The 26,470-nt window shown below is 53.2% G+C and overlaps 1 protein-coding gene across 5 annotated transcripts; it reads left to right on the plus strand.

The window, feature by feature from the left end:
• Window positions 1-978: 978 nt before the first annotated feature.
• ZNF746 (zinc finger protein 746) lies at window positions 979-21,793 on the plus strand. 5 transcript variants are annotated; one of them, XM_045792384.2, is made up of 7 exons: window positions 979-1,240; window positions 4,244-4,543; window positions 4,629-4,755; window positions 5,716-5,829; window positions 17,121-17,312; window positions 17,816-17,941; window positions 19,042-21,793. In XM_045792384.2, exons 1-7 carry the CDS (start codon window positions 1,217-1,219, stop codon window positions 20,097-20,099), a joined length of 1,941 nt encoding a protein of 646 aa, XP_045648340.1. In that variant the 5' UTR covers window positions 979-1,216; the 3' UTR covers window positions 20,100-21,793. The 5 variants fall into 5 exon arrangements, with proteins under 5 accessions (XP_045648340.1, XP_045648339.1, XP_045648344.1 ...); XM_045792383.2 differs by having other exon boundaries at window positions 980-1,240; window positions 19,039-21,793; XM_045792388.2 differs by having other exon boundaries at window positions 981-1,240; window positions 4,674-4,755.
• The last annotated feature ends 4,677 nt before the right edge of the window (window positions 21,794-26,470 follow it).

A 26,470-nucleotide genomic window follows, 5' to 3' on the forward strand; every position in this document is an offset into this window, starting at 1 on the left:
CTATTGCTGGAAGAATTTATTCCATTTCAAACCAAGGCAGACGTGAGTTACAGCTGACCAAATAAATAAATAAATACATGAAAAGCCCAAACTGCCCAGCAAGGACCTAAAGCAGCAGAGGCGACGTGGCGGATGCCCTGTGGGAGAAGGCACGGGTCTCCTGGGGCTGTCGCCGCGGTCACCCTGCCCGGCCCGGCTGGTTCCTGGAGCCGGGAGATTCCTTTTGGTAAGCGAGTCCCTCGGGGTGCGTGGGGTCCAGAGCGCGAGGCGCGGCGGGCTGCGGGTCCGTCGCGGGGTCCAGGCGGTGCCTCGGCGCACGCCCGGCCGTAGGCCGGGGGGGGGCGGGGCGGGGGGGGCGGTCTGTAGGCCCGTGGGTCGTAAGGTCAGGGGCCCGTGGGTGGGACAGCGTTGGTGGGAAGGGGGTGTCAGTGGGTCTGGGGGTCCAGAAACCTGTGGGCCGAGCAGCATCGGTGGTGGTTCAAGGGGTCTGGAGGCTGGTGGGTCGGCTGGCCCGTGGGTCGGACAGCGCCGGTGGGTGGGTGGACGGGTGGATCCAAGTGGGTCGGCGGGTAGGGAGGCCGGTGGGTCTGTGGGTCAGTGAGTCAGGGTGTCGGAGGGGTCGGCGGGCCGGTGGACTGGTGGATGGGAAGGTCAGGGAGTCGGGGGGGGGCGGTGTCGGAGGTCGAGAGGTCGGTGGGTCGGGAGGCCGGTGGGTTAGGAGGTCGGGGGGGGGGGGTCTGTGGGTCCCGGGTCGGGTGGTCGAGGATTCGGGAGGTCGGTGGGTCGAGGGGTCGGGAGATCCAGTGATCCGCTGGCTGGTGGACCGGCGGGTGGGTGGGTCGGCTGGCCGCGGGGAGGGGCGGGGCGGGGCGGGGCGGGGCGGGCGCCGCGCCTGCGGTTCGCCTCTCCGGGCTGCAGGTGGGGCTGTGCGGCCGCGCTGCCTCCAGGAAGCCTCACGGGCCTGCGCCGGCTCCCAGGATGCAGTGTGGACCGGCCGGGCGCTGACGGCGGCGGCGCGTCTGCGGGCGGAGCGGCGCGGGCCGGCCAGCTAGGAGCGCGGCGACGCGGGCGGGGAAGGCAGGGCCGGGCGGGCGCCGCCTGCGGAGAGGCCGGGGGCCGGCCTGCGTGGAGCCGCGCGCGGCGGCGGCGGCGGCGGCGGCAGCGGCAGCGGCAGCGGCGGCGACTTCCTCCGGGCCGGGCCGGACAGCGCACGGCCATGGCCGAGGCGGCCGCGGCTCCGGTAAGGGCGGCCCGCGCGCACCGACGCGCGGACTCGGGGCCCGGGCCCAGCACACGGCGCCGCAGGCCCTGGGGAGGGGCTCCGTGGGCCGGGCCGGGCCGCCGGGCCTGGGCTCCGGCGAGCGGGGCGCGGGGTCCTCCGGGGCCTACGGCGCCCGCCGGCCGGGCCCCCCATTCGCGGCCGAGCCTGAGCAGGGCGGAACCGGCCGACCCCGCAGCGGAGGCCGCCCCACGCCGAGTTCCTGCAGCCCTCCGCGGCTTCCTGCCCCCGCCCCATCCGCTGGCTCCTTCATCTCCGCGCCCCCCACCCCGCGTCTCCTTTCTCTGCCCACCGCTCTGCCTCAGCGTTCCCTACCTCCCAGCTCCCCCCAGCGGCCTGGTGGCACCTGGGAGGTGTCCGAAGCGGCTTCGATTCCGCACACGCCGAGTGCCCAGCTCGATCGAGGTCGGGGCGGAAGACAGCTGCTCCCTCTTGTAGAAGCAGGCGGGCACCAGCCCTGTTAGGCATTATTTTGTCCTCACAACAAACCTGTGGGGCAGTGCTCGTTCCGTCATACAAAAGAAGACCCCGAGGCCTGGAGAAGTTAACTTGCCTAGGATCGCACAGCTAGAAAGTGTGTGAAAAGACACAGTTGGTCTGTATTCAGGGACACATCGTGTGCTGGGGGAAGCAGGCAGGTACACTGGTGATAATGGTGCAAACAGAAAGAGGTGAGTGGTTCTTGCATCGAGATAGAAGGGTGCTGTGGGAGAGCAGGGGAAGGAGAGGGAGGGGCTGGCACCCCTTTGTGGCCTGTGCTTCTGTGATTTGAGCTGGGCTTTTAGGGAAGCCTAGGATTTCATCAGGCTGAGTGGACCAGTGGAGCTTTTCAGGTGCGGAGGTCAGCTTGCGCTGGGAGAGAAGGCAGTACCGGTAGTGTTCGAGGACCAGAATCCAGTTCCTGCTCCACGGAAGATGGTTTTGGTAGGGAGGCAGTGGGAGAGAAGGCTGCGGGGAGAGCTGGAAGGGGTTTTAATGCCTGGACTTCATCATATGGTGGGGGGTCCTTGAAGGATTTGGAGTTCTCTTACCATCAGCTCCTCTCAAGCATACGGTTTCCCCTTCTCTGGCAGGAGTCTGAGGACAGCCCCATATTATCCACCCACCATTTAGTAAGGACTGGGCCTGAGCAGAAACAGTCACCAACTCCCCCTAAATAGTGCGAAGGCCCAATACAGGGCTCCCTGCCCCGTTAAAATGGTAAACACACCTTGTGCCTTACTGTTTAGAAAGGTTATGCAGGTGTCCTTTTCCTGCAACGCAAAGATTGCAGTCCTATGGCAGTCAAGTGCACTTGGAGGCCGAATAGGATTTCAGTAGCTGGGGAGCCGGGTGACAAAGCGAATGGAGACTTCTGGAGCAAACTCTTGGAGGCTGGGGTCAGGTGTCAGGGATTGATCAGAAAGGACAAGTGGGCAAGGAAAGGAATGGCAACTGTTGTAGACCGTGGCCCAGGGTGCCAGCCCAGCGCAGTCCCTGCAGCCTCGGGGCACAGGCACCTGCCTCCTGAGAGCAAGAGTCCCGCCCTCATCCAGTTGTGTCCCTCCAGCAGCTCTCTGCCCATCCAGCTCCTCCCCAGCGAGAGCCCTTCCTTCTTCAGGTCAGAGGTCATCTGGTGCAGCCTCCCTCCAAACAAGCACGGAAGTGCTGATGGTGCTTGACAGTGTTTTGGCCTCTGCTCACAGTCTCTGCTCACTGTTTTCGGAGGTGTCCACCCATGCTGTAGTTCTCGAGGACTTTCTCCAAATGAGCCCAAGCTGCTCCCTACTCGTCACTTCTTCATTTTGCAGATAGTCACCAAACATTTGTTTGGGAATGGTTTCCAGCATGTTGTAAGGAAACATGCGTCCTCAGGCACAGCCAGGACAAGACGCAGATATCTGGACCTCCTCTCTGACCCAGGGGGCCCACCTTCACATGTGGGTTGGTCAGGTGGTTCAGCCCCTACCCAAGGCAAAATGTGCCCTTTCCTCGGGGTCTCCAAATGCCAGTCAGGTCACTCAAGCTACATGGGAACTTTCCAGCAACAGGGAAGTAAGTCACTGCTTGGGGGAAGCCTTATGACCGTGATCATACGTATAAAAGTCTAACCTCGTGGCCTATGTTTTACCTTCCTCACCAATCTGTAAGATGTGTCACTGATCCCAGAGTAGCTACAAAAATGTCAGAGACTAATTTTCCCCTTGGGAGGGGTGGGGACAGTGAGAGAAACAGACTCTCAGGGCCCAGTGGACCCATGTTGATTTTGTCCCCTTGACCCACCCATGCCACGTGGGTCAAAAAGTCTAACTCTTGGCTGGTGGAGGTTTGCAGTAAGGGTGATTTTTAGTTTAGGGAGGAGCAACTAGGGAGGGGACAAAATCAGATGGCACTGGGGGGGGGGAAGGGATTAGCTGTTTGATTTTTATGTTTATTAAAAAGAGACACGAGATGCTTTAAAAAAAAAAAAAAAAAAGCAGTTGAGCAATTCTCATGTTTGTGCCGGTTCAGTGAACCAGCTGTTTTTTTTTTTGCTAGGTCATCATCCGTAGACAGTTCCTGTGTGATTATGATGGGAGGTGCTGGCTGGCCTCTCGTAAATCTGCAGTTGACTGTTTATCCACTGAAATGCCCCAGCGGTGCTAAGTCACTGTTTATTTAGCAGAATTGCACTGAGCACCTTCCACAGGCCACGCACTGTGCCGCAAAAAGCTGCAACACTGCCTTCAGAGAGCCCGTCCAGGCAGATGCAGGAGGTCCCCAGGTGGTGCGAGCCGAGCCTGGAGGGAAGGCACCTGCCTGGACTTCGACCGTGTCTGAATTACCTAGAGGAGTTGATCCTAGGCTGAGATCGGGCACACGGTCCAGGGCGTCCCTGCTTTCTATCTGAGCTCCCCGCCCAGCTCCCCGGCACCTAGGGGAGAGGGGCTCAAGGAATGCAGTGGATGGAATGAATGATGGTGGACTTCTCTTTGTTTCCGAAAGATTTCTCCGTGGACGATGGCAGCCACAATTCAGGCCATGGAGAGGAAGATCGAATCGCAGGCTGCCCGCTTGCTTTCCCTAGAAGGGCGGACGGGGATGGCCGAGAAGAAGCTGGCTGACTGCGAGAAGACGGCCGTGGAGTTCGGGAACCAGCTGGAGGGCAAGTGGGCTGTGCTGGGGACCCTGCTTCAGGAGTACGGCCTGCTCCAGAGGCGGCTGGAGAACATGGAGAACCTGCTGAGAAATCGAAATTTCTGGATCCTGCGCCTGCCCCCGGGCAGCAAGGGGGAGATCCCCAAGGTATCTCGGACACCTGGGGTGGGGCAGCCCGAGGGACTGTGCCTGTAGGTGTGTGGGTGAGCGTGCGTGACACTTGTGGTTCCAGGTGCCCGTGACCTTTGATGACGTGGCCGTGTATTTTTCTGAGCAGGAGTGGGGCAAGCTGGACGAGTGGCAGAAGGAGCTCTACAAGCACGTGATGCGGGGCAACTACGAGACGCTGGTGTCCCTGGGTAAGGCATGATACTCATTCTTCTGTTAAGTGTGATTTCGAGAGTCCTCAAACCTATCCATGCTGGTGCTTTTCATCGCAACCATATGTAAATCGCTAGAAACTCTGACCGTGCAAAGGGTTATCTCCCCCTCCACTAAAAAGGAGCACCAGGTAGCCCCCTCAACCTCGTGAAGTTCATGGGTGGCCAGACAGAGAGGGGTGGTGGTGTTTCTCCTAACCAGGCCCGGAGCATGGACGTCTCTGTCCTGCTGAGACCAAGTCTGAAGCCTCAGGCTGCTCTCGGGTCCAGGACGTAATCGACCCCCATTCCTTTAGCCTTCCCTTACAGGGAACCGTGACCTTTCTGGCCACACTCCTCCGGGTTAGGGGAGAATGTGGGCAGACCATGCTTCCCGTGGCCAGCGCTGTCGTCATGCCTCGAGGCTCTGCTCCCTCAGACGCGGGGGCCGCCGTCACTGTCCACATGTGGCAGCCCCAAGAGGCTGTTCCTGCCTGGGCTGCTTTCCTCTTGGGATGGCTTCTGTGTGACCCCAGATCTAAAGGCGATAAGTCAGGCCCGGTGAGGAAGGGAACGTGCAGGCATGATGGTCTGTTTCGGTTTGAAGAAATGCACTGCTGCTTAATGGGGAGGCTCTACCGGTGTGTCGTGTGGGGCCTGCGTGGACGTTGGGGCCGGGTGATTGTTGTGGGCTCGTCTGTGCAGTGTGGGTGTTCGGCACCCTGGCCTTGACCCACCCATGCCAGGAGCACCTCACCCCCAGCCCCCGGGGATGACAATCAAAAATGTCTCCAGACTGCCAGACGTCCTCTAGGAGACAAAATGGCCCATGGTTGAGAACCAGTGCTCTATGCTAATCCAGAAGTTTCATTTCTTGGCCACTCTTGGATTTCTAGGCTGCGGGTCCCCAGCTCTGAATGGAACCACATGGCAAAAGCTAACCTTTATGTCCTTCCTCAGACTACGCCATCTCCAAGCCCGAGGTCCTCTCCCAGACTGAACAGGGGAAGGAGCCGTGCAGCTGGCGTCGCACTGGCCCCAAGGTTCCAGATGTTCCTGTGGACCCGAGTCCAGGTGAGGGGCTGACAGAAGGCCAGGGACACCGGGCAGTCAGGTGGAAATAGAGGGTCCCCTAGACCCCCCTAGAGGGTCAGGGAGAGCATGACCTTTCCAGGAAGAGCCGAGGAGAAACCTCAGCCTTGAATGTTTTAAATCTAAGTTCTTTAATAGTTGAGTTATGACCTGGGGCCTGTTCCCCTGACACTCCAGGAACGCTTCCCAGCGTGGAAACAGGCAGCAAACCTAGTGTTTTGGAAGAGCTAGAGCCAGTGCACACAATTAGGGGAGGAGGACACTCGTAGAGAAGGTAGGAGTGTGTCCAGGACAGAATTTAATTTCTTCCCAGTTGTATGAAGAGCCAGCCTTGCCCCATCCAGGAGCCAGTCCCATTGGCTGGCCACATGTTTCAACACGACTAGAACGACAGATTTATTTGAGGTGAATCTGGATACCTGATAGCACTGCCTCGGATTTTCCTGGAGCCAGTCAGCACCTTTGAAAGTTAAGGGAGGGACAGGGGGATGCGTGAGAGAAGCCAGGTTACTGAACTGAAGCCCCCCCCCCCCCCCCCCCCCCCCCCCCGTCCCGGCAGGTGTGGGGATGTGACAGTCCATCCCTGACCAGGAGACCCCCCTTCTGCAGGCTGGAGCCTGCTTTCTGCACAGACCCGCCGGGTCTGTCCCACCTGCCTTGGGTTCCCCTGGCGTCTGAACACCAGTGTTACTGAAAAGTCTCGCTGTGTTTCATTTGTGATTAATGACATGCATCTTGCGCGTTCGCTGTTTGATCGCAAGTGGGGTTTCATGCTGCCGGAGCGGCGCACGCGCAGAACCGGCCATTCCGTCGGTGCTCAGGAGCGCGCTCACCAGTTTAGTTCCACAGACGTCCTCTGAGACTTTGCTAGGTGCCAAGGACAGAGCTGGAAGTGGAGGACAGAGAGATGACTAAGCAGAGCGCTGTCTCCGTGGAGAAGAGGGCTCTGACACGGAGCCCGGCCTCCTAGCCTCCGGGGGAGGTCCAGGGTGGGTGGTTCATTTTACTTCCCACCCCCTCATTCGTGGGAGTGAAAAGGGGCCCAGAAATACGGTGGCTGCTGGCAGGACCCCCGCCACGCCCTCCCGTCCAGCACAAACTCCACTCTGTGCTGCAAGCCCGTCAGCAAGAACCCCGTTGCCCCCCACCCACCTCAGCGGGAGAAGCGGGAACGCCCAGCTCATGCCTCACCCCCTCTGGGCTTGTGCATCTCCTTGGCGGACCTCCTCTCCACTTCTCTTCAGTTCCTAAATTCTCCCGCCGGGCTTCGGGGAGCTCCGCCCCAGCAAGACCTCACATCCTCAGGCTTTTCCAGAGCATCCCTGCCCTTTCCTATCCAGAGGAGCCCTGGTTCTTCCGGGGGCCCTGCATCTGCTGCGGCCCACCCCGTTCCCACGTCCCTCCTAGCCCCCGCCTGGAAGGCAGTAGCGTCCTGCTCCTCCACATGGCCTCTGTGCTGGTCTCCTCTCCTCCCTGCAAACCCCCACCTTTCACTCAGATGCCTCCCGTCTTCCTCCCGCCTGCTGCAGACCTCGTCTCTGCTCCTGCCATCATGCCTGGTGAGGGCAGTGTGCACAGACAGCCCTCTGAGCACCCCAGCCTCCACTCTCTCTCCACCACCCACCCTGAGGTCACTCCCCTGTTGCCCACAGTGATGCACCCTTCCCATCATCTCAGTTTGAGCTCAGCCCCCCAGTGCCCCTCCCATCCTTGCGGATCTCTCTTCCCAGTGCCCCGACCCCAGCATCTGGCCCTTTCACTGCCCAGCTGGTCCGGAGTGCCCTCTTTGCCCAGCCGAGGTTCTGGTCCAGATTCCCCCTCGCCCCTCTTAGTCATTGTGCTCACCTGGCAGAACCATAAACTTGGTTAAATCTGTCTGCCTGTCCCCCACCTGTTCCCATGCAGCTGCACAAGGCTGGAGAGACACCCCCTCCCCCAGCACAGCCCTCTTTTTCTCACCTGCAGTCCCTGGGTCTGCCCCCCAGTCACCCGGCATTTCCTTTGTCCATTCAGGTGCCCAGAGGCTGGCAAACTGTGGCCCGTAGGCCAGATTGCCCACCATCTGTTTTTTGGCTCGAGAGCTTAGAATGGTTTTCACGTTGAACAAGTACTGTTTAACAAAAAAAAAAAACAAAGAAACAGAACTCACAGCACTCCCACCCCACTGGCCTGTCTGCTTGATCCAGGGGTCAGCCCCGACCCTTTCTCACATGCGCAGCCATCGGCCATTGGAGATCCTAGTAGCTAGCCCTCCCTTCAGACTTGTCCAGAATGCTGTCACACCCCATCTCCTCGACCCTGCCACCCAAGCCCATCGACTCCTGCGCTCACCTCCCAACCAGCCTACCCGCTCCTGCACTAATCCCCCAGAGTAAGCCCTGCGCCCTTTCCTTCAAATCCCCTCACCGGCTTCCCACTGACTCAGACTGGCTCATGTTTCTGTTTGTGTCTCACTCCCTCTGTTCCCGCCATGCCGTCCTCCCTGCTGCTCCCCCCCTGCTGCTTCCCCCAGCGCTCCTGGCTGCTCTGGACTCCGACTCCAAGCCTTTGCACCCCCTTTAGGTCCTCCCAGGGCTCCACCCATTACCTCCTTTGGGGCTCTGCTTATTTAACATTTAAATCATCACCTTATTTAAAACTGCAGCCCCTGTCCCCACCCAGAATTTCCAGTCTCCTTTCCTTGCTTTGGTTGGTTCCACAGCAGAGAGCATCATCTATTATGTGTATTTCTAGATTGTTACATATATTTTACATTGATAGAGATATAGATATTACATGTATTGCAGAAAGAGAGAGGATAGATTTCACGTTTATAGATGAATATATGGCCGACTGGGCTCTCCCCATTAGGATGTAAATTTCAAGAGGACAAGCACTTTTATTTTTTTCGTATGATCATTTCAGGCACCTCAAATACTGCCTAGCACAGAGTAGGAACTCAACAATTATTTGTTGAATGTTAGTAGTGTACGTAATTTAAAATATTTCTGTGTTAAAATATGTGTGTTAAATTCATTGTTAGATTTCCCAGTCTCATTCCTCCCCAAGGTAACCAGTTGTCCTGAAGTTGATGTTTATCCCTTCCTTCCGCATTTTAAAACTTTCATTTAAAACTATTATGTACCTATGTAGCCTTAAGCAATATATGATATGGTCTTGTGTGTTTTGAGAAATGGTATAAATGTCATTATATTTATCACTCAATATCGTGTATTTCAGATTTATCTCTGTTGATGCAGATAGATCAAGTTCATTCATTTTAACAGATGCTTAATACCCCAAAAGCAACTTCGTTCCAGCTCGTTCTCCACTGGTCTGTTGATGTGCACTTCAGCTGTTACTGGTTTTTCACTCTCATAAGTGGTGCTGCGGTGGGCAGTCTTACCCCTGTGCGTCTGTCCATGCGCTGCCGCCTCTCCGGGGAACGGACCGGGGTGGACCCCCTGCGTCGCGGGGCGTGCTTGTCTGCACCTCCGCCATCGCCATGGTTACGCAGCTGGTCGTGCTGCCATCAGCAGCTACGAGTGCCCGTCGTCTCACATCTTTGCCCTCTTCCTGCATTAGCTTCCTGCCAGTCTGATGGAGGTCGAAATGGCATCTTGTTTTGATTTGCGTTTCCCCGACTCTTAGTGAAGCGGGGCGTCCTTTTCGTGCTTATTTGGTTTCTTCAGTCAGTTGGCTTTTTCTGTTTTTCCACTGTTGCTTTTCAGTCTCTCACTGATTCCGGCTTCTGTCTATAGGTTCTGGATCTGAACGCTCCATCTGTTCTTTGCATCACAGATGTCTTCTGTCGGTCTCTGGCAGGTCTCTTAACTTTGTCGTGCTTGTCCTGAAGTCTTACTTTTGGGGACAGTCAAACCTACCAGTTTTTTTCCCTTGTGATCTGCTATTTCTATCTTAGGATCGCCTTCCCTACCTCACTCCAGGTCAGAAAGACATTCTTCTCCATCTTCTTATAAAACTTTCAAAGTTTTGCTTTGCACATTTAAGTCTTCAGTCTATCAAGAATTAATATTTGTGTAGGTTGCAAGGGAGAATTTAAATTCTTTTCCCCACAAGGACATCTGATTTCCCAACAAAGTCTGCTGAATATTCTGTCTTTTCTCCAGTGATTCGTAATGCCGATTTGGTCAGCAACCAGGTTCTCATGAATGCACGTAGTTTCTGGGCTGTTTATTCTGGTTTCTTGGTCTTTGTCTGTCTTTATGCCAACGCTCTCTGTTTTAGCTTCCTAAGAAGCCCTTGTATCTGGAAGACTAAGCCTTCCCTACTTGCTCTTCAGAACTTTTCTGGGCTATTCTTGGACCTTTGTTCTTCTGTATGAGTTTCAGAATCTTCGTGTCACGCTCTCAGAAAATCCTGCTGGAATTTTTATTGGAACTGCATTTACTTTATGATTTCATTTCTGGAGAATTAGCTGCTCACAATACGAGCCCCTCTCCCTGTGGGAAGACTCACTGAGTGAAGGGTGGGCTGAACAGGCTTCACGGTTTTCTCCGATTGTTGTTTCTGTTGTGAATGGCATTTTCACATTAACTACATTTTAAATAGTTATCACAGGGGCGCCTGCGTGGCTCAGTCGTTAAGCGTCTGCCTTCGGCTCAGGGCATGATCCCAGCGTTCTGGGATCGAGCCCCACATCAGGCTCCTCCGCTGGGAGCCTGCTTCTTCCTCTCCCACTCCCCCTGCTTGTGTTCCCTCTCTTGCTGGCTGTCTCTGTCAAATAAATAAATAAACTCTTTAAAAATAAATAAATAAAAATAAAAATAAATAAATAGTTATCACAAGTACATAGATCTGCTGTTGACTTTCTTTAGTAAAAGACCGCTTTTGCTCAACTTCCTTATTATTTCTAGTAATTGACTCGTCAGTTCAGATTCTCAGGGATTTTGCTCTGCAGACAGTTGTACCTTCCTCAGGTAACACAAAAGTTATCTCTGCTTTTAAAACTGTTATAACTTTATTTCTCTTGTTCGGCAGTTTGGCCAGGATGTTGTTGAGTCATCCCAGAGATAACCGGCATCCTTAACTGCACAGTGCTTCGAAGGTCTCACAGTAAGGATGCTTTTTGCCATTGACCTTTGACGATACTCTTATTATAAGTTTATAGACGTTTCCTTCCACTTCTGGTTGAAGTTACTGTGACCAGGTGTTCTGTTGTATCAAATGGGGTTTTTCCTTTAGTATTGTGCTTTGTTTCTTTAAACATCATACATAACATTAACAAATACATACAGGGGCGCCTGGGGTGGCTCAGTCGGTTAAGCCTCTGCCTTCGGCTCAGGGCATGGTCCCGGAGTCCTGGGATCGAGTTCTGCATTGGGTTCCGTGCTCAGCAGGGGAGCCTGTTTCTCCCTCTGCCACTCCCCCTGCTTGTGCTCACTCTCTCCAACAAATAAATAAATAAAATCTTAAAAAAATAAATAAATAAACCATACAGAATAAAATCCATGTAACCCTTAGAGAATTCTCAATACCCCAGCATCAGAAAGAGATCACAACCAGAACCTTCCATCGCCCCGTGGTCCCTCTCTGATCCCTTTCCCCTCCCTCCCTTTTACAGATAAAGGGAAAATTCAGGAGGAGATGTGATCAGTCCCTTGCTTCTCTTTACATTTGTATTCCGTATGTACTTATTCCTAAATGACATCGTGAACTTTGTATGAATGAGCTCACAGCATCCATAGTCTTCTTCAGCTTGCTTCTCTCACTGGCCCTTGTTTCGGAGAGCCCTTGTCCCATGTCGTCGCGGCACAGCTGCCCTCATTGCTTTTCACCAGCCCATGGTTTTCTGCTTTACCATGGCCACACGGCGCGTGCGTTCCCTCTGTTAATGGGCGTTGGTGCTGTTTCTAACTCGTTTGCTTTTAGGAACAACGCTGTTGTGAAAACTCTGAAGCACGTGTAAAAGTTTCTCCAGGTGTAGACGCAGGTGCCCGACCACCCACCGCCCCTCATCCTCGCCAGCCCTGGAAATGCCTCCCACCCTCATTGCTGCCCATCTGATGGGAGCGCATCGGTTTAAAATTCCTACTTTAAAGTGTGCGTTTTTCTAATTAATGAGATAGAGCATTATATTCTCTGTTTATAGGCCACTTCTCTCTCCTCTTCTGTGAAATGCTATTTATGCCTTTTGTCCATTTTTCTTTTGTTTTCCCTTGACTTGTTGATTTGTAGGAGCTCCTTTCATGTTCTGAATAGTAATCTTTTTCTCGGGCGTGTGTATTGCCAGTATCTTCTCCATTTATGGTGTATTTTATTTTATTTTATTTTATTTTATTTTTAAAGATTTTATTTATTTATTCGACAGAGATAGAGACAGCCAGCGAGAGGGAACACAAGCAGGGGGAGTGGGAGAGGAAGAAGCAGGCTCATAGCGGAGGAGCCTGATGTGGGGCTCGATCCCAGAACGCCGGGATCACGCCCTGAGCCGAAGGCAGACGCTTAACCACTATGCCACCCAGGCGCCCCAACCATTTATGGTATATTTTAAAGAACGGATGCTTTTGATTTTAATGTACTTGGTTTTCCTTTTTATGTCATAAACAAGCGGTTTCCCCTTCCTCAAGGCAGTAACACACCGTCTCATGTTTGCTTCTGGAAGTTCTGCCTCTCACATTCAAGCTCTTAGTGGCAGCGGAAGGTCGGGACTGTGGTTCTTTCTCACTTGCGCTTTGGGTCTTCTTTCCCTTTGCTCTTTGGGGTCATCTGCTAATTACGTTATAACAAGTTCTGTGGAAAATCCAATTGGGATTGTGGTTGGAGTTGCATTCACTCTATTAATCATGTTGGAGAGAACGGACCCCTTTGCTGTGTTGAGGCACGTTACTGGGGAATGTCCTAAACCCCCTCCATTTAGCTCATCTGTCTACGTGCCTCAGTGAAGTTTTAGAATTTTCTCCAAAGAAGATCTTGTATCGTTTTTTGTTGTTGGATATATTCCTAGGTTCCTTGTATTATTTTTTTTTTGTATTTTTTTATATTCTTTCCTTGTATTTTTTTTAAATTGCTGCTGTCAGTGGTGGTGTTTTGTTTTGTTTTGTTTTGTTTTGTTTTAGAGAGGAAGTTTGAGAGCTGGGAGGGGAGGAGCAGAGGGAGAGAATCGTAAGCAGGATCCACACCCAGCACAGAGCCCGACACAGGGCTCCATCTCACAACCCTGAGATCAAGACCTGAGCCTAAGTCAGGAATTGGAAGCTTAACCCGACGGAGCCACCCAGGTGCCCCAGTGGTGCCTTTTTTTAACATGCTTTTTCTGTTTGTTACTGTCGTCTGCACAGGGCTGGGAGGCAGGGACCTCCTTTTTCCCAGTGCCTGTTCTCATGCAGTAGGAGCTCAATTCTGTGACACCCCCCCCCCCCACCTCTGGGCATCCCTCCACGGGGCCCACCAGGAACATACCTCATCATCAGAGAGTTTGGGAGCAGAATTGGACAAGCACAGTCCTTGCCCATCCATCCTCCTCCCCTTGGGCAGTTGGCCACCCTGAGGGGCCCGGCTGTCTCTGTTGCTCTGCTGGGGACAGGTCCCTTCACTGTGGTCCAGTGGGGGACTTCCTATCCTAGAGTCACTGGAGTTGCATTGATCACTTGACCCGTAATTTTCGACCTGTCTTCTCTTCCTTAATACAAACATACGAGGTCATAAAATACCCTCCAAGTACTATGGGAGATGCTGCACACACGTTTTGATAAATAATATCTTCATTAGCACTGGGTTCCACATATCTTCTCACTTTCATTGTCATTTGGCCTTAGAGCCTTGGATTATTTAGAAAACATACATATCCTTAAATTTTACGTGTGAAGAGTTTGGGGATATCTGTTCTTGATTTCTGACTTAACCTTATGGTTAGAAAATAAGTATATAAAGTACAAATCTTTTAAAATTTACCAAATTTACCTTTATGGTCTAGAAAGTGTTCGTTTTTCCTTCCCGTTCTGTGCGGCTTGAAAACCTGTGTTTATCTTGTCGTTAGGTTCTGCTGTGTCCATCTGATCGGGTTGTTAATAGTGTTACTCAAATGGCCTGTAACCTTGAGTCAGCTAGATTTATCCGTTACAGAAACAGGTGCATTGAAACCTCCCACTGAGAAGTTGGGAGTTGTTTATTTCTCCTGGAGTTTTGCTTTATTATTTTGAAGCCAAGGTATTGGATTAAACATTTAGAATTATTTTCTCTTTCTGGTCAGTGTAACACTGCACAGTGACCCTTTATTTATTTCTGTGACTATTTCTCTTTTCAAAATCTATTTCGTCTGATACGGTATAACTACATCTTTTTTTAAAATGTCTTTAATCTGGCTTTTGTTCTTTCACACTGCTCTTGCATCCTCCTGTTTTAGGTGCGTCTTTTGCAAACAGCATATAGCTAGGTTTCTTGTTCCTTTTTAGTGTGATCACCTTTACCTTTTGAATGTCCAGAACAGTGGGCACTAGCCACATGTGGCTGTTGGTCACTTCAAAAGTGCTGTAATGGGGCGCCTGGGTGGCTCAGTGGGTTAAGCGTCTGCCTTCGGCTCGGGTCATGATCCCGGGATCCTGGGATTGAGCCCCGCATCGGGCTCCCTGCTCAGCGGGGAGTCTGCTTCTCCCTCTCCCCCTCATTTCCTGCTGTCTCTCACTCTCAAAAAAAATTTTTTTTAAAGTGCTGTAAAGATGAAATACATAAATGTTGGACATTTTGTATATATTGGGTTAAGTAAAATATGTTATTAAAATTAATTTCACCTGTTTCTTTTTATTTGTTTGTTTGTTTGTTTGTTTGTTTTGAATGTAACTACAGAAAACCTAGAGTGAGCTATGTGGCCTGCACGGTTTCTCCAATGGACAGTGCTGGCCCAACCCGCTTACACTGATTGTGGTCGCTAGTGTGTTTGCATTCTCACCCACCATCTTGAATTGCGTTTAGACCTTAGACCACATTTTCTGTATTTCCTTTTTTACTACCCTTCCTCTGAGAGTTCTTCATTTAGATTCTTTCTTCCTCAAACTAATTTTTTCGTTTTTTTTTTTTTAAGATTTTATTTATTTATTAGAAAGAGAGAGCACAAGTGGGGGTCGGGGCAAAGGGAGGAGAAGCAGACTCCCCACTGAGCAGGGACCCCGGGACCCCCCCCACACACACACACACACAACTTGGGACTCGATCCCAGGACCCTGGGATCGTGACCTGAGCTGGAGGCAGACGCTTAACTGACTGAGCCACGCAGGCACCCCCCCATCTATTATTATTTTTAATCAGTTTGGAAGTTATATGTTCTGTTTCTGTTCTTTTAGAGGTGACTTTAGGAGGGTTTTTTTCCTTTACAAATGTATCCGCTAGAAGACTTCTGTGGGTAAGTGACAGACTCTCGGTTTGTGTTTGTATAGGAATTTTTATGTGTCTGAAAATACTCATTCCATTTCTGTACGCGAGGGATATGGATTCTCATGTGAATGTTGTTTTCTCCCAGCCCCTTGGAGATGCTTTGCTGAGATGAAGCTGAGAGGGGAGCCGAGCGTCTAGCCACTGTGGCCCTGTGGGCGGTCTGCCCTGTCCTCTGCCGCGTGGCCTCTGGCTGCGGGGGCCTGCAGTGCTACCGCATGTCCGGGCATGGATTTCTTTCTCTCGATCCAGCTTTCATCATCGGTAGTTTTCAACAGTTTGGGAAATTTTGCAATCTTATCTCTCTGAATACCGCCTTGCCTGCCTTCTCCCTGCTCGTTTACTCTGGAATGTTCTCGTACTATCCTTCATGACGGCGGACGTCTCTTCATACTTTCCGCTCCGCCCGTCGTTTCTTACTTGGCGTCTGGTTAGCTCACCGTCCTCGGCTTGGTTGTTTGCGTTCTGTTGTTTCGCCTAGGGATCGGGTTTTTAAATTTCAGTGATTTTATTTTACAATTCTAAAGTTAGATTTTGTTCTTTTTCAAAATCTGACAGGTCAGTTTGGTTAGTCTCTTATTTATCAGACTCTCCCCCTTTTTATTTTTCCAAATATACTAAACTTTTTATGTAGCATTTCTGTGTTAAAAGTGAGGGCAGGACGTGCCCACAGCAGCTCAGTCTTCTGTATATGGCCGTTCCAGTGCCCAGCGTCTCTGCAGGCCGAATCCTGCGGGGTGTGACCTCTGCTGACCCCCGAGGCGGCTGCTTTTCTCGTCGAGGTGGTGGTTTGCAGTGGTGAGCTCAGGGATGCCCGCGAGCTGCATGGAAAACGCTGCCCTCCGGAGGCTCTGTCCGCTCTGCTGGTCCTCGGGGCTGCCGCGGCCTCAGCCTGGAGGCTTTCAGGCCACTCCGTGGTGTGACGTGACACCGAACAGCCTTGGGCACAGGTCACGGTGTGCCAGCTCCCAGGGTGGTACTTAGGTCCCCGGACCCTTCCGCTTGTTCTTTTTTCTGTAGTTCTTGGAGTCAGTTGGGCCACAGCTCTCATGTTGTTTGGCTCCTCTTCTGATTGTCACTTTAGTTTTTTCATAGGGACCTGAGTTGTGGGGGTGTCCCTGGGGGTCAGGTTTGCATTTTCCTGTGCCGGGGGCCTCCTGGGTTGCGAGGGTGGTCAGCCCACGTTTCTGTGGATTTCTCAGCTTCGGGTCTCCGCACCGTGTGGGTGGTATGAATTCTGTGTGTACGTGGGCAAACTCCAGAGTCTGAGGGTGGCCATCCCACCCATGGCCCTAGACAGGTGGCAGCTCCTGGTGGCGCCCTCAGGTGGATGGAGTTCTTCTAGTCCCCAGCTCACTAGGACCGAGCCTCATGGCTCCTGGCTTTGCGCTCAGAAGGGCTCTCAGCCGCGCTTGGGCGTCCAAGCCCAGCCCCTGAGGCCTGCGTCCTGTTCCGGCAACTCCCTGGGTCACTTGGCTCCTGTTTGAACTCTTGATTGACTTTGCATTTGTTCTTTGATTCTTGTATCTGGAATATTTCTTTTATGCTCACTTATATACAGGTGGGGGGGTAAGGTTTGGGGGGATATTTGGGGTGACTTTTTATGTAGCATTTCTGTGTTAAAAGTGAGGGCAGGACGTGCCCACAGCAGCTCAGTCTTCTGCATGGATGGGCCAGAGGCCCAGCCCTGAGAATGCTTTCCCACCCTACCCTGTGCTCGATACCATGTGACCTCATGCTTCGCCCAGAAGGCCCTGCCGTCCCCACTGCTCTGGCCTTCCATTCCCACCAGGTTCTTTTGCTCTTTGACCCTTGCAAGCCCCTATGTGCACGTCCTTGGCTGGATGTGTCTACCCCACGCCCGAGGGGCCCTGATGCTCTATGTTCACGCCCTTTCCCTTTCTTAGGCTCGGGGCCCCCAGTTCCTGCCCCTGACCTCTTAATGCAGATCAAGCAGGAGGGCGAGCTCCAACTCCAGGAGCAGCAGGCGCTGGGGGTAGAGGCATGGGCAGCTGGACAGCCGGATATCGGGGAGGAGCCGTGGGGCCTCAGCCAGCTGGACTCCGGAGCAGGAGACGTGTCTACAGACGCTGCCTCTGGTGAGTGGCTGCAACCAGAGCAGACACCGGCAACGCGATGCAGGGACTAAAGGCGGGGTGCGGGGAAGGCGCTTCTGGAAGCACCGGTGGGAGCCGTGGGCTCTCCCACATCTGGCCTGACTCATGCAGAAGTGCTCTCCCTTAAAGGCAGAGGGCTGTGCCAGATGCCGCTTTGCAGGCCCCACCGTGGGTTCGATGCTCTTGTCTCGATATCTCTGCCTGACCTTCATCAGCTGCGCTCCCGTTCTTGCCCCCACCGTTGCGCTTTCAAACTGCCAGATGCCTCACATTCAAGAGGCCTCTGTGAAATAAATAACATCGGAGCTTCCTGGTGCCTCAGAGAAGGCGCAAAAGAGAACTGGGTGCGGGAGAGGCGGGGCTGTTACGCTCCCCCGGGAAAGGCCCCGGGGGGATCTTGGGGTCTAGCCTGCCCTTCCTTTCGCACAGGCTTTCCGCCCCCTTCCTTCCCCTAACCCACGGGCTCTGGTCTCTCTTCATTGCAGGTGTCCACTCCAACTTTTCAACCACTATCCCACCCACTTCCTGGCAGGCGGACCTCCCTCCCCACCACCCTTCTTCAGCATGCTCCGACGGGACACTGAAGCTCAACACAGCAGCGTCCACGGAAGGTATGGGGATGGCAGAGAGAGGACGGGAAAGGGTCCCTCTTCCTGGGAGGCTGCCTCAGCCCAGGGCCGTCACTTTTACTGGTGAACTGCCCTGATTTTTCGGCCAACAGGCCATTAGGCGTTTGTGATGTTAGGCCTCTGTACAGTCTGTCCTTTATCTCCCTCCAAATTCTTACGCTTGGACAGCCTTTCTTGAGAATGTTTCCGGCTGTCCCTCTCAGATGGTCTTAACCAGTCAAGCCTGGTAAGCTGATCCCTTGAGAGGATGTACCTTCCACCCAGACTCGGCAAGCCTGGCCCCTCGCTGGCACTGAAAAACCAAAAGCAAACCAGAACCACTTCTTAACTACCAAAGAGAGGTGTCTGAAGGCCGGATTTGGGAAGAGCAACTACCAAATTTATGTATTGGCCTTCTAGTCACTTCTGTTTTGAAGGCCAGTTGTCTTACTTTAATTATTTCTATCATGTTTTAGCCCCCCCCCCCAAATGTGCTAAAAGCCTAGGTCCCTGATCTAAAACTTCGGGATGTGAGATTCGAGTGCATTTATATAAAATCAAACACATTTGTACTATTTTACTAATATTTTTATCATTAGCTGGCTGGCCACATTTACCGAGCGCTCACCGCCTTTCAAATAGCGTGCTAAGTGCTTTCAGATGTGTCATCGGGCTTAATCCTCATACATCCCTATGAAATAGGGTACTCACAGACGGGCTGTGGGTCAGAGAGCTGCCTGAAGTCCACAGCTGGGCGGGGGGCACGGTGCAATCGCAGATCCACCAGAGCCCGCACCGGGCTTCTGCCCCTTGGCTACTTTGCCGCCAGGCATGATTCGCCTTGAGAGCCAAGGTGAACCCGGAACGTGGTGAGCAGATGGGATGGTGGCTTTACCGGTGAAGGTCCTCGCCCACAGTCTGAGGCAGCCCCATGCCCGCCCGGAGGATGCTCGGCTGAGCCGGACCCGAGTCTAGGAGAGTCGGGCTCAGCGGTGGTCATGGAGCCGAGTGGCTGCCGAAGAGCCGACGAAAGTATCGGGTCTTCCTTCCCTAAGCAGGCACGGGGACAGAATGATACGGGGTCTTTCTGTCTTTCTCAGCAGATGTAAAAATTGTGATAAAAACAGAAGTCCAGGAAGAGGAGGTGGTGGCCACCCCAGTGCATCCTACTGACCTAGAGGCTCATGGGACCCTGTTTGGACCAGGCCAAGCCACAAGGTTTTTCCCTAGTCCGGTCCAGGAAGGAGCCTGGGAAAGCCAGGGCAGCTCCTTCCCCAGCCAGGACCCCGTGCTGGGGCTGAGAGAGCCCGCCCGGCCCGAGCGGGACATGGGTGAGCTCAGCCCTGCGGTGGCCCAAGAGGAGACCCCTCCAGGGGACTGGCTCTTTGGGGGGGTCCGGTGGGGCTGGAATTTCAGGTGTAAACCCCCCGTGGGCCTGAACCCAAGGACTGGGCCCGAGGGGGTGCCCTACACCTCCCCCGACAACGGAGAGGCGGTGCTGGACCCCAGCCAGGCCCCGAGACCCTTCAGTGACCCCTGTAAATACCCCGGCCGGACAAAAGGCTTCGGCCACAAGCCCGGCCTGAAGAAGCACCCCGCGGCCCCTCCGGGAGGGCGGCCCTTCACCTGCGCCACGTGCGGGAAGAGCTTCCAGCTGCAGGTCAGCCTGAGCGCGCACCAGCGCAGCTGCGGGCTGCCCGAAGGGGCGCCGGGGGGCGCGGCGGGCGGCGGGGCGCGGGACGGCAGCGCGCTGCGGTGCGGCGAGTGCGGGCGCTGCTTCACGCGGCCGGCGCATCTCATCCGCCACCGCATGCTGCACACGGGCGAGCGGCCCTTCCCCTGCACCGAGTGCGAGAAGCGCTTCACCGAGCGCTCCAAGCTCATCGACCACTACCGAACGCACACGGGCGTGCGGCCCTTCACCTGCACCGTCTGCGGCAAGAGCTTCATTCGCAAGGACCACCTGCGCAAGCACCAGCGCAACCACGCGGCGGGCGCCAAGGGCCCGGGCCGCGGCCAGCCGCTCCCGCCCCTCCCGGCCGGCCCCCCCGACCCCTTCAAGAGCCCGGCCTCGAAAGGACCCTTGGCCTCCACAGACCTGGTGACCGACTGGACTTGTGGCCTGAGCGTCCTGGGACCCAGCGATGGCGCGGACCTGTGAGGCCCCCAGGCAGGCCGGGGCGCCCTGGCCCCCTCGCCCCTGCCGGCCGCGTGGGGCGGGAGTCCCGCCTGCAGACGTCGGGGTGGCGGCGAGAGCTGAGGCAGCAGCGGAGCCTGGGGGAAGCAAATTTCCAAGTTGCCGAACTGATCACTGGAAAAAGAGAAACTCCGGCTTCCACCTCTAAACAAAGTAGAATTCTCTGATTGTGAAACTGAGCAGCATAGAATTTTAAGTAATTTAATTATGAAAACTTTTTTTTTTTAAATTCTTGACGAAAAAAGCTGGAAAATAGTCGTAGTACCAGTTTAAACTTTATAGTGTACTTTTGGTTTCCGGAGCGTGTGTTTGTGTGGGCTGTGTCCTTACCAAGTCTGACAGTGAGTGTGCGCAGAGTTGGCCGGCTGGGGACACAAGTGAGGAGGGTCTTGGACTTCCCTTGGCCCCACTGACGCCTAGGGATGAGCTGGTGGTTGCACAGAGTTCGGGGGAGTTGAGACACCCCCCCCCCCCCAGCTGTGCTCAGACAGGATTGGGCAGGGCAGCAGGCTGGTCCCATCACCACCTGCTCTGCAGTGTGGACCCCCCCCCCCCACCTCGTGTCAGCTGGGAGAAGGACTTGCCCACCAGCAGCCAGTCCCATTTCCCAGCTCTCCTCCATCTGAAAAGGCCCCCAAAGTGCTGGCCTATTAACGAGCCATCTGCCACCCCTATTGAAAGGGATCTGGGTGGTGTCACCCTGTTAGGTGACTCGGAGCCTTATAACGGAGAGTCATCTGAAAACCCAGCGTTAGGGCTGCAAGAAGTGAGGAGGCTGAGATGGGCCAGTGGAACCCTTCGATGTCACCTACCAGCAGAGCCAGGAACAAAGCCTGGCCTGCTCACCCCTGCACGGGGCCGCTTTCCACTCCAGCGAAATGCTTCTCTTTCCTTTTCTCTCTGTGTAGTGTTTCTTCATTGTCAAAATGCTTTCACTGCGCATCTCATTTGATTACTGTGACCTTGTGAAGCGCGCGGGACAAGTGTTCTTTCTTGTTAGAGATGAGGAAATAAATTCCTCAAGGGGGCACATCCCAGCCTCTCTCGGGGAGAGCGCGGTGCTGCGGCCGCCGTTGAGCGCCTCCGACAGACACAGCTCGTCCTCCTGGAGCATCAGTTTGGGGGAGGGAAAGGTTCTCGTTTTTGCCCTCTTAAGATTTGTACCACATCTGCCGGAGCAAGATCGTCAGGTGTCCAGATTCAGCTGAGCACTGGCCGCTTCGGTGTGTGTGCTCACCCCCCCGCTGCCCCCACGGAGGGCGCTGGGTGGCAGGTCTGAGAGGCTGGGCAAGGGCCAAGCGCTCGCTCGTTCCCCGTCTGACATCCTAGAGGTGGAATTAGAAATGGCCCAGGTTTCTTGATTCCACCACAGTGCTGTCCCTGCCACACAAGTATCCATTCCCCTTTTGTTGGAGCAGCCACTGGTTCCCTTCCCCCAAGTGGGCAACCAGTTTCCCCCGAGGAGCGGGAGACCGTGGCTTCCGTTCAGTCAGCTCCCTCATGCGTACTTTTATTAGGCAATAGACTAGTTAAGAAAATTGTTTCTATGTACTGTATATTTTGTACCTGTTTACACTTCTAATATTGATATAACTGATATTTTGAAAAACAAATGAAGAGGAAACATCCTGTTAAAATAAAACCTAACCAGCACCAAGGCGCTTTGGTTGGTTCCATTCTTCTTAGGCCCTGACGCCTCCAAACCCTTCTCGCTCTCGAGCTGTGCGGCCAGCTTCCTCACGCCCTTCCCCTGCACGTGGTCACCTCAGACCCAGGGAGGCCACCGTCCCTGAGAGCTAGGAGTGGAAGAGTCCAGAGAAGTTTGACTCTGTGCGGGGAAAACCATAACGCATGCCGTCCCTGTGCTTCGGAATATAATCATGGTTTGTGTAACGCGGCTTTATGTAACTCGATATGATGGATGCGAAGATAGATCTGGGAGAAAAATGGCAGAATGTCCGAGAACAGCGGGTGCTGGATGTTCTGGGCTCGCACCCTGTCCTGGCTGGGCAGAGGCGGAGAAAGGACTGACGGTGCCTGGAGCTGCTGTATTCCTGGTCCGGGACTGAGGTCCGCCGGTGGCGTCTGAGCCGGGCGGACACCCACGTTCCCAGCAACCAGAGTTCACGACTGTTAACGCTTTCTCTGGTGTGCTCGGTCGTTTTCACATTTTGATCTTTGTAAGAAAATGAAAATATCAAATCTGCGTAAAATTGCCACAAGGGCACGGGAGTGAAACACGGAGAAGGAGCAGAAGTAGGTCTCACCCAGGCCCACCGTGAAGATGGCGTCCCTCCTGACCGGCGGCCCGGCCCTCTCTCACGCGCTTCTTGTCCACCTCCCCCACTGGACGTGTCTCCAGTCCTGGGAAACCAACGAGGGACACTTCTGGGGTCTGCCCAGCTCACCATACCTCCACCCCACCGCCGCGTGCGGGCATCCACACGCCCTCTGGCCACACACTCTGCATGCGGGAATCCCGTGTATCATGCCAAAGCCCCAGCCATGTGGGGGTTCACTCCGTGGGCGGCTCCCAAGGCTCTGGGTTAGGTCACTCTCAAACAGAACATGGGGAGGACAGGGTTTGGGGGGCGGGGGGTAGAGTTCGGTATCAACATTCAGAAGGGGCACCCCAGCAGTAATCGGGGAGACCAGGAAGCATCCCGCTTAGGCCGAAGCACTGCGGTCCCTTCCTGCACTAGTGTCCTCTTGCTGCCGTAACAAATGACCACGAACTTCGTGGCTCAAGCCAGTACGGATCTATTTTATACTTCTAGATGTCAGAAGTCCAAACAATGTGAGGAGCTAGTCAAGGTGTCAGCAGGGCTGCGGTCCTCCTGCAGTCCAGAGGACAGTCTGTTGCCTCGCCTTCTCCCGCTTGTAGAGGCCACCTGCGTCTCTTGGTTCGTGGCCCTCAACTTCCGTGGCAGTCACTCCCACCTCTGCTCCTATCATCGCATCGTTTTCTGACTTTGACTCTCCTGTCTCCCTCTCAGAATCTTGCAAGGACCCTGGGCCTTACCAGATAATCCAGAATAATCACTTCATCTGAAGATCCTAATTTAATCACACCTGCAAAGTCCCTTTTGCCATGTGAGGTACCATACATTTTTTAAATTTTATTTATTTCAGAGAGAGTGAGCTAAAGAGAGAGCAGTGGCGGCAGGAGGCCGGTGGACAGAGGGAGAAGCAGACTCCCTGCTGAGTGGAGAACCCGACTCAGGGGCTCAATCCCAGGATCCTGGGATCCTGACCTGAGCTGAAGGCAGATGCTTAACCGACTGAGCCACCCAGGTGCCCCCACGTAAGGCACCATATTCACAGGTGCTAGGGATTAGGATGTGGACATCTTAGGGGGGCGATATTCGGCTTACTACATGTTCCGGATCCCAGGGCAATCCTCATCTCCTGTCTGAGGCCAGGCCAGATCCTCCTTGGATGCGCCGATGTTCTGGCACCGAAATAATGTGCCGAAGTGAGAACATTTGAGCTTCATCGTGCCCAGCCATTCCTTCGTCTCAGCCACCCTCTGCTGCCCATAGAAAGGTGCCCATCTGCTACCCGCCTCCTCCTGACATCTCTCTTTACCTTCATCTTTCTACAACTTTGTTCATGCCTGATGTTTCCAAAGATAGCCCCCATCCCCTCCGACTCTCCGTAGTGGCTCTATGTATCTTTGTCCTGTTCCCAGGCAGACTTAAGAGGGCTCATCTGTGCTGTAACCGTTTCAACAGCATCAAGACCAGTGAGGATTGTGCTGGCCCCTTAACTTTCACTCTCTTATGTCTCCATTCTGGGGAAGATACCCCTTCTCCTCTGAGGTTCCTGTCACCTTCTCTCTCTCCTTTTCTCTGTCGTTTGTCAGTCTTTACTCCACATCACTGGAGGCTTGCCAGAGTCCTCCTGGACCTCAAGGGTGTAACTCCCATGCTGCCCCCATTCCATCCGTCATACTGACCCAGGGAGACCTCTTTAACCGAGAAATCCAAACACTCTCACTCCCTGGCGTAAAGTCCTTCAGTGACTCCCATCACCTACTGCGGAAAATCCAAATTTTAGGCCTGCATAGCTGACCCGTCATGAGGCAGCTCCTCCCTGTTTTCATCTCCTGCCTAAACTGAACTGTTTTCGCTGAGCACCATGCTGTTCCATGTCTCTGCACATGCTGTTCCTGCTGCATGCAGTGCCCAACCCCCCCCAGCTCCCCCATGCACCTGGTATACTCCTTACCTCTCAGGAGATGGTTCAGATCACCTGGCTGTCCCTGGTCTCCTGCAGGTGGCACTGAGGCCTCCTGCTTCTCACAGACCCTTGCTTCGGCTCCTTCTGTCTTCCTATTAGGCTCTCCCGTACTTGTATGTGATGTGTTCCTAGAAATGTGTATAAAGGTGTATGTGTAAAGATGGGGCACTTACACAAATCACAAAGCAGCCTTTAGTCCCCGACGGCTACGAACAAAGTTCCTGATTTGACGTAATTGTCAGGCTCCTTTTAACCCCGAGTATTGTGCAATTTACACATGATTATTTAAACACATGAAAAGCACAATTTAGACATCAAACATATACACTTAAATAATTTGTCTTTAAAAATAGGGCAAAAAGGAATAAATGCAAATATTGTGGGTTGTATAACCTGATACGAACATCTGGAAATTCCAGATGGGATATAATAAACATAATTTTAAATAGAGAGCTTAGAAAGGAATAAAGGGAAATCCTAGTGTACCAGAAATGAAGACAAAACAACAGCCACATAGTAAGCATGTGAAGAGCCGCTACATCTAACAGGGTGGGGGTGAGGCATAGAGGCCTTGGGCCCAGGACGGTCAGAGTTGGCGCTGACGCCTCCTCCAGAGAAAGTCCCTTGAAGACTTTGTCTTCAGAAAACACACGGTTCAAAAAAATGCAGCCGGCACTAAAAGATGATATGCTAGTCGGGTCGTCCGGAAGCAGATGCCGAGGCAGAGTTCGAAGTGCAGGACGTTTACGGGGGAATAATGCTATAAAAGGTAAAGGCAGGAGGAAGCAGGATTTTGCAGGCAAAGTCTCAGATCAGGACGCAGACCTAACATCCGTGAAAGGGAAGAGGAGTGCGAGCAGGTTTGGGCAGCAGGACCAGAACATACTGTGGTTCTGTCAGAGTTTGAGCCAACCAAAGGATTCTAGAGCAAATAATTCCAATTAGAGGAGTCCTGTGTTGAGCAGAAATGCCCAGGCCCTATGACCCCACCTGCTCCCTCACTGGCTGGGGCTGCCCAAGAACAGCGTGGACTTAGCTTGAAAGCCAAGGCGTTTCCTGAAGGCATTAATAACCAGAGCTGTCAGCTAACTACCCTCCTTGTAGCTGAATGGTAAATTCTTAAAGATCTGAGTGGCAGAACGCCATGGCCCATGGCCGTCACAAATGACAAAAAGCTTATGCCTCAGGCGGGGCTCTGGGTGATGGCAGTGGGCAGGGCGGTATTTTCCTTAAGAATCTAAAACTACGGCTTGTATATCACGGAGGCTGGAGTTCGAATTTACATGACCCAAAGTGCTGACCAATTGACGCAAAAACTGGACAAGGGCCAATGAGAGCACTTGAGGTTTCTGGCTGAAGGAAACCCCCAAACAGGAGGAACTATCCCACAATCCAGACCACGAGCCTGGCTCCATGGAAGCTCACAATCACAAATTGCAAAACCCACAAGGACACAGTCCACCTTTAGTGAGAATACGACAAACGGCAGTTTGTCAAAATCAAAATTCATGTACAGATCATCCAAAATAGAATGTAACAGGAATAGTTTTATAAGGCATAAAACTAACAGAGGGCAGAAAGTGGAAGCAGCAGCGTGGGAAAAGCCTGGTAAATAGTAAAAAATCAAACCTTAAGAAAAATCAAGATACTAATAAAAAGAAAGTAACAGTTGAAAAAACAACAAATTTTCTGGAAATAAAATAGTCGCTGAAATTTTAAAAACTCAATGGACTGATTAAACAGCGGACCTAGACACAGCTGAAAAGAATTAGTGAAATGAGCTACAGATGAGAAAAATACCCAGAATGAAAGACAGAGAAAATCATGGATGGAGATATATGATATGTTTAAGAGCATAGACTAAAACACCTACCGTACACCTATCTAATCAGATTTTCTCATCTAGAAAGAAATAATTAAGAAATTAGGAGGAAATACATTTTTAGAAGAATGCCTGACAATCTTCAAGACCTGATGGAAGACATAAATCCTCAAATTCAAGAGGCCCAAAGGTAAAGGTAAAGGTAAAGGTAAAGCCACACTTAGAAACATCGTGGTGAAACTAAACCCACCAAAAACAAAAGGAGAGACAG

This window comes from Ursus americanus, chromosome 3 (genome assembly GCF_024610735.1).
Source record: "Ursus americanus isolate L20-20 chromosome 3, mUrsAme1.1.p, whole genome shotgun sequence".
Classification (NCBI taxonomy): Eukaryota; Metazoa; Chordata; class Mammalia; order Carnivora; family Ursidae; genus Ursus; species Ursus americanus.

Excerpts from the sequence above, each read along its gene's own strand:
- ZNF746 (XM_045792383.2), top strand. The coding sequence starts at position 1,217 with ATGGCCGAGGCGGCCGCGGCTCCG. Across the intron at positions 1,241-4,243 it reads CCGAGGCGGCCGCGGCTCCG|ATTTCTCCGTGGACGATGGC; the intron begins GTAAGGGCGGCC and ends TGTTTCCGAAAG. Across the intron at positions 4,756-5,715 it reads CGAGACGCTGGTGTCCCTGG|ACTACGCCATCTCCAAGCCC; the intron begins GTAAGGCATGAT and ends GTCCTTCCTCAG.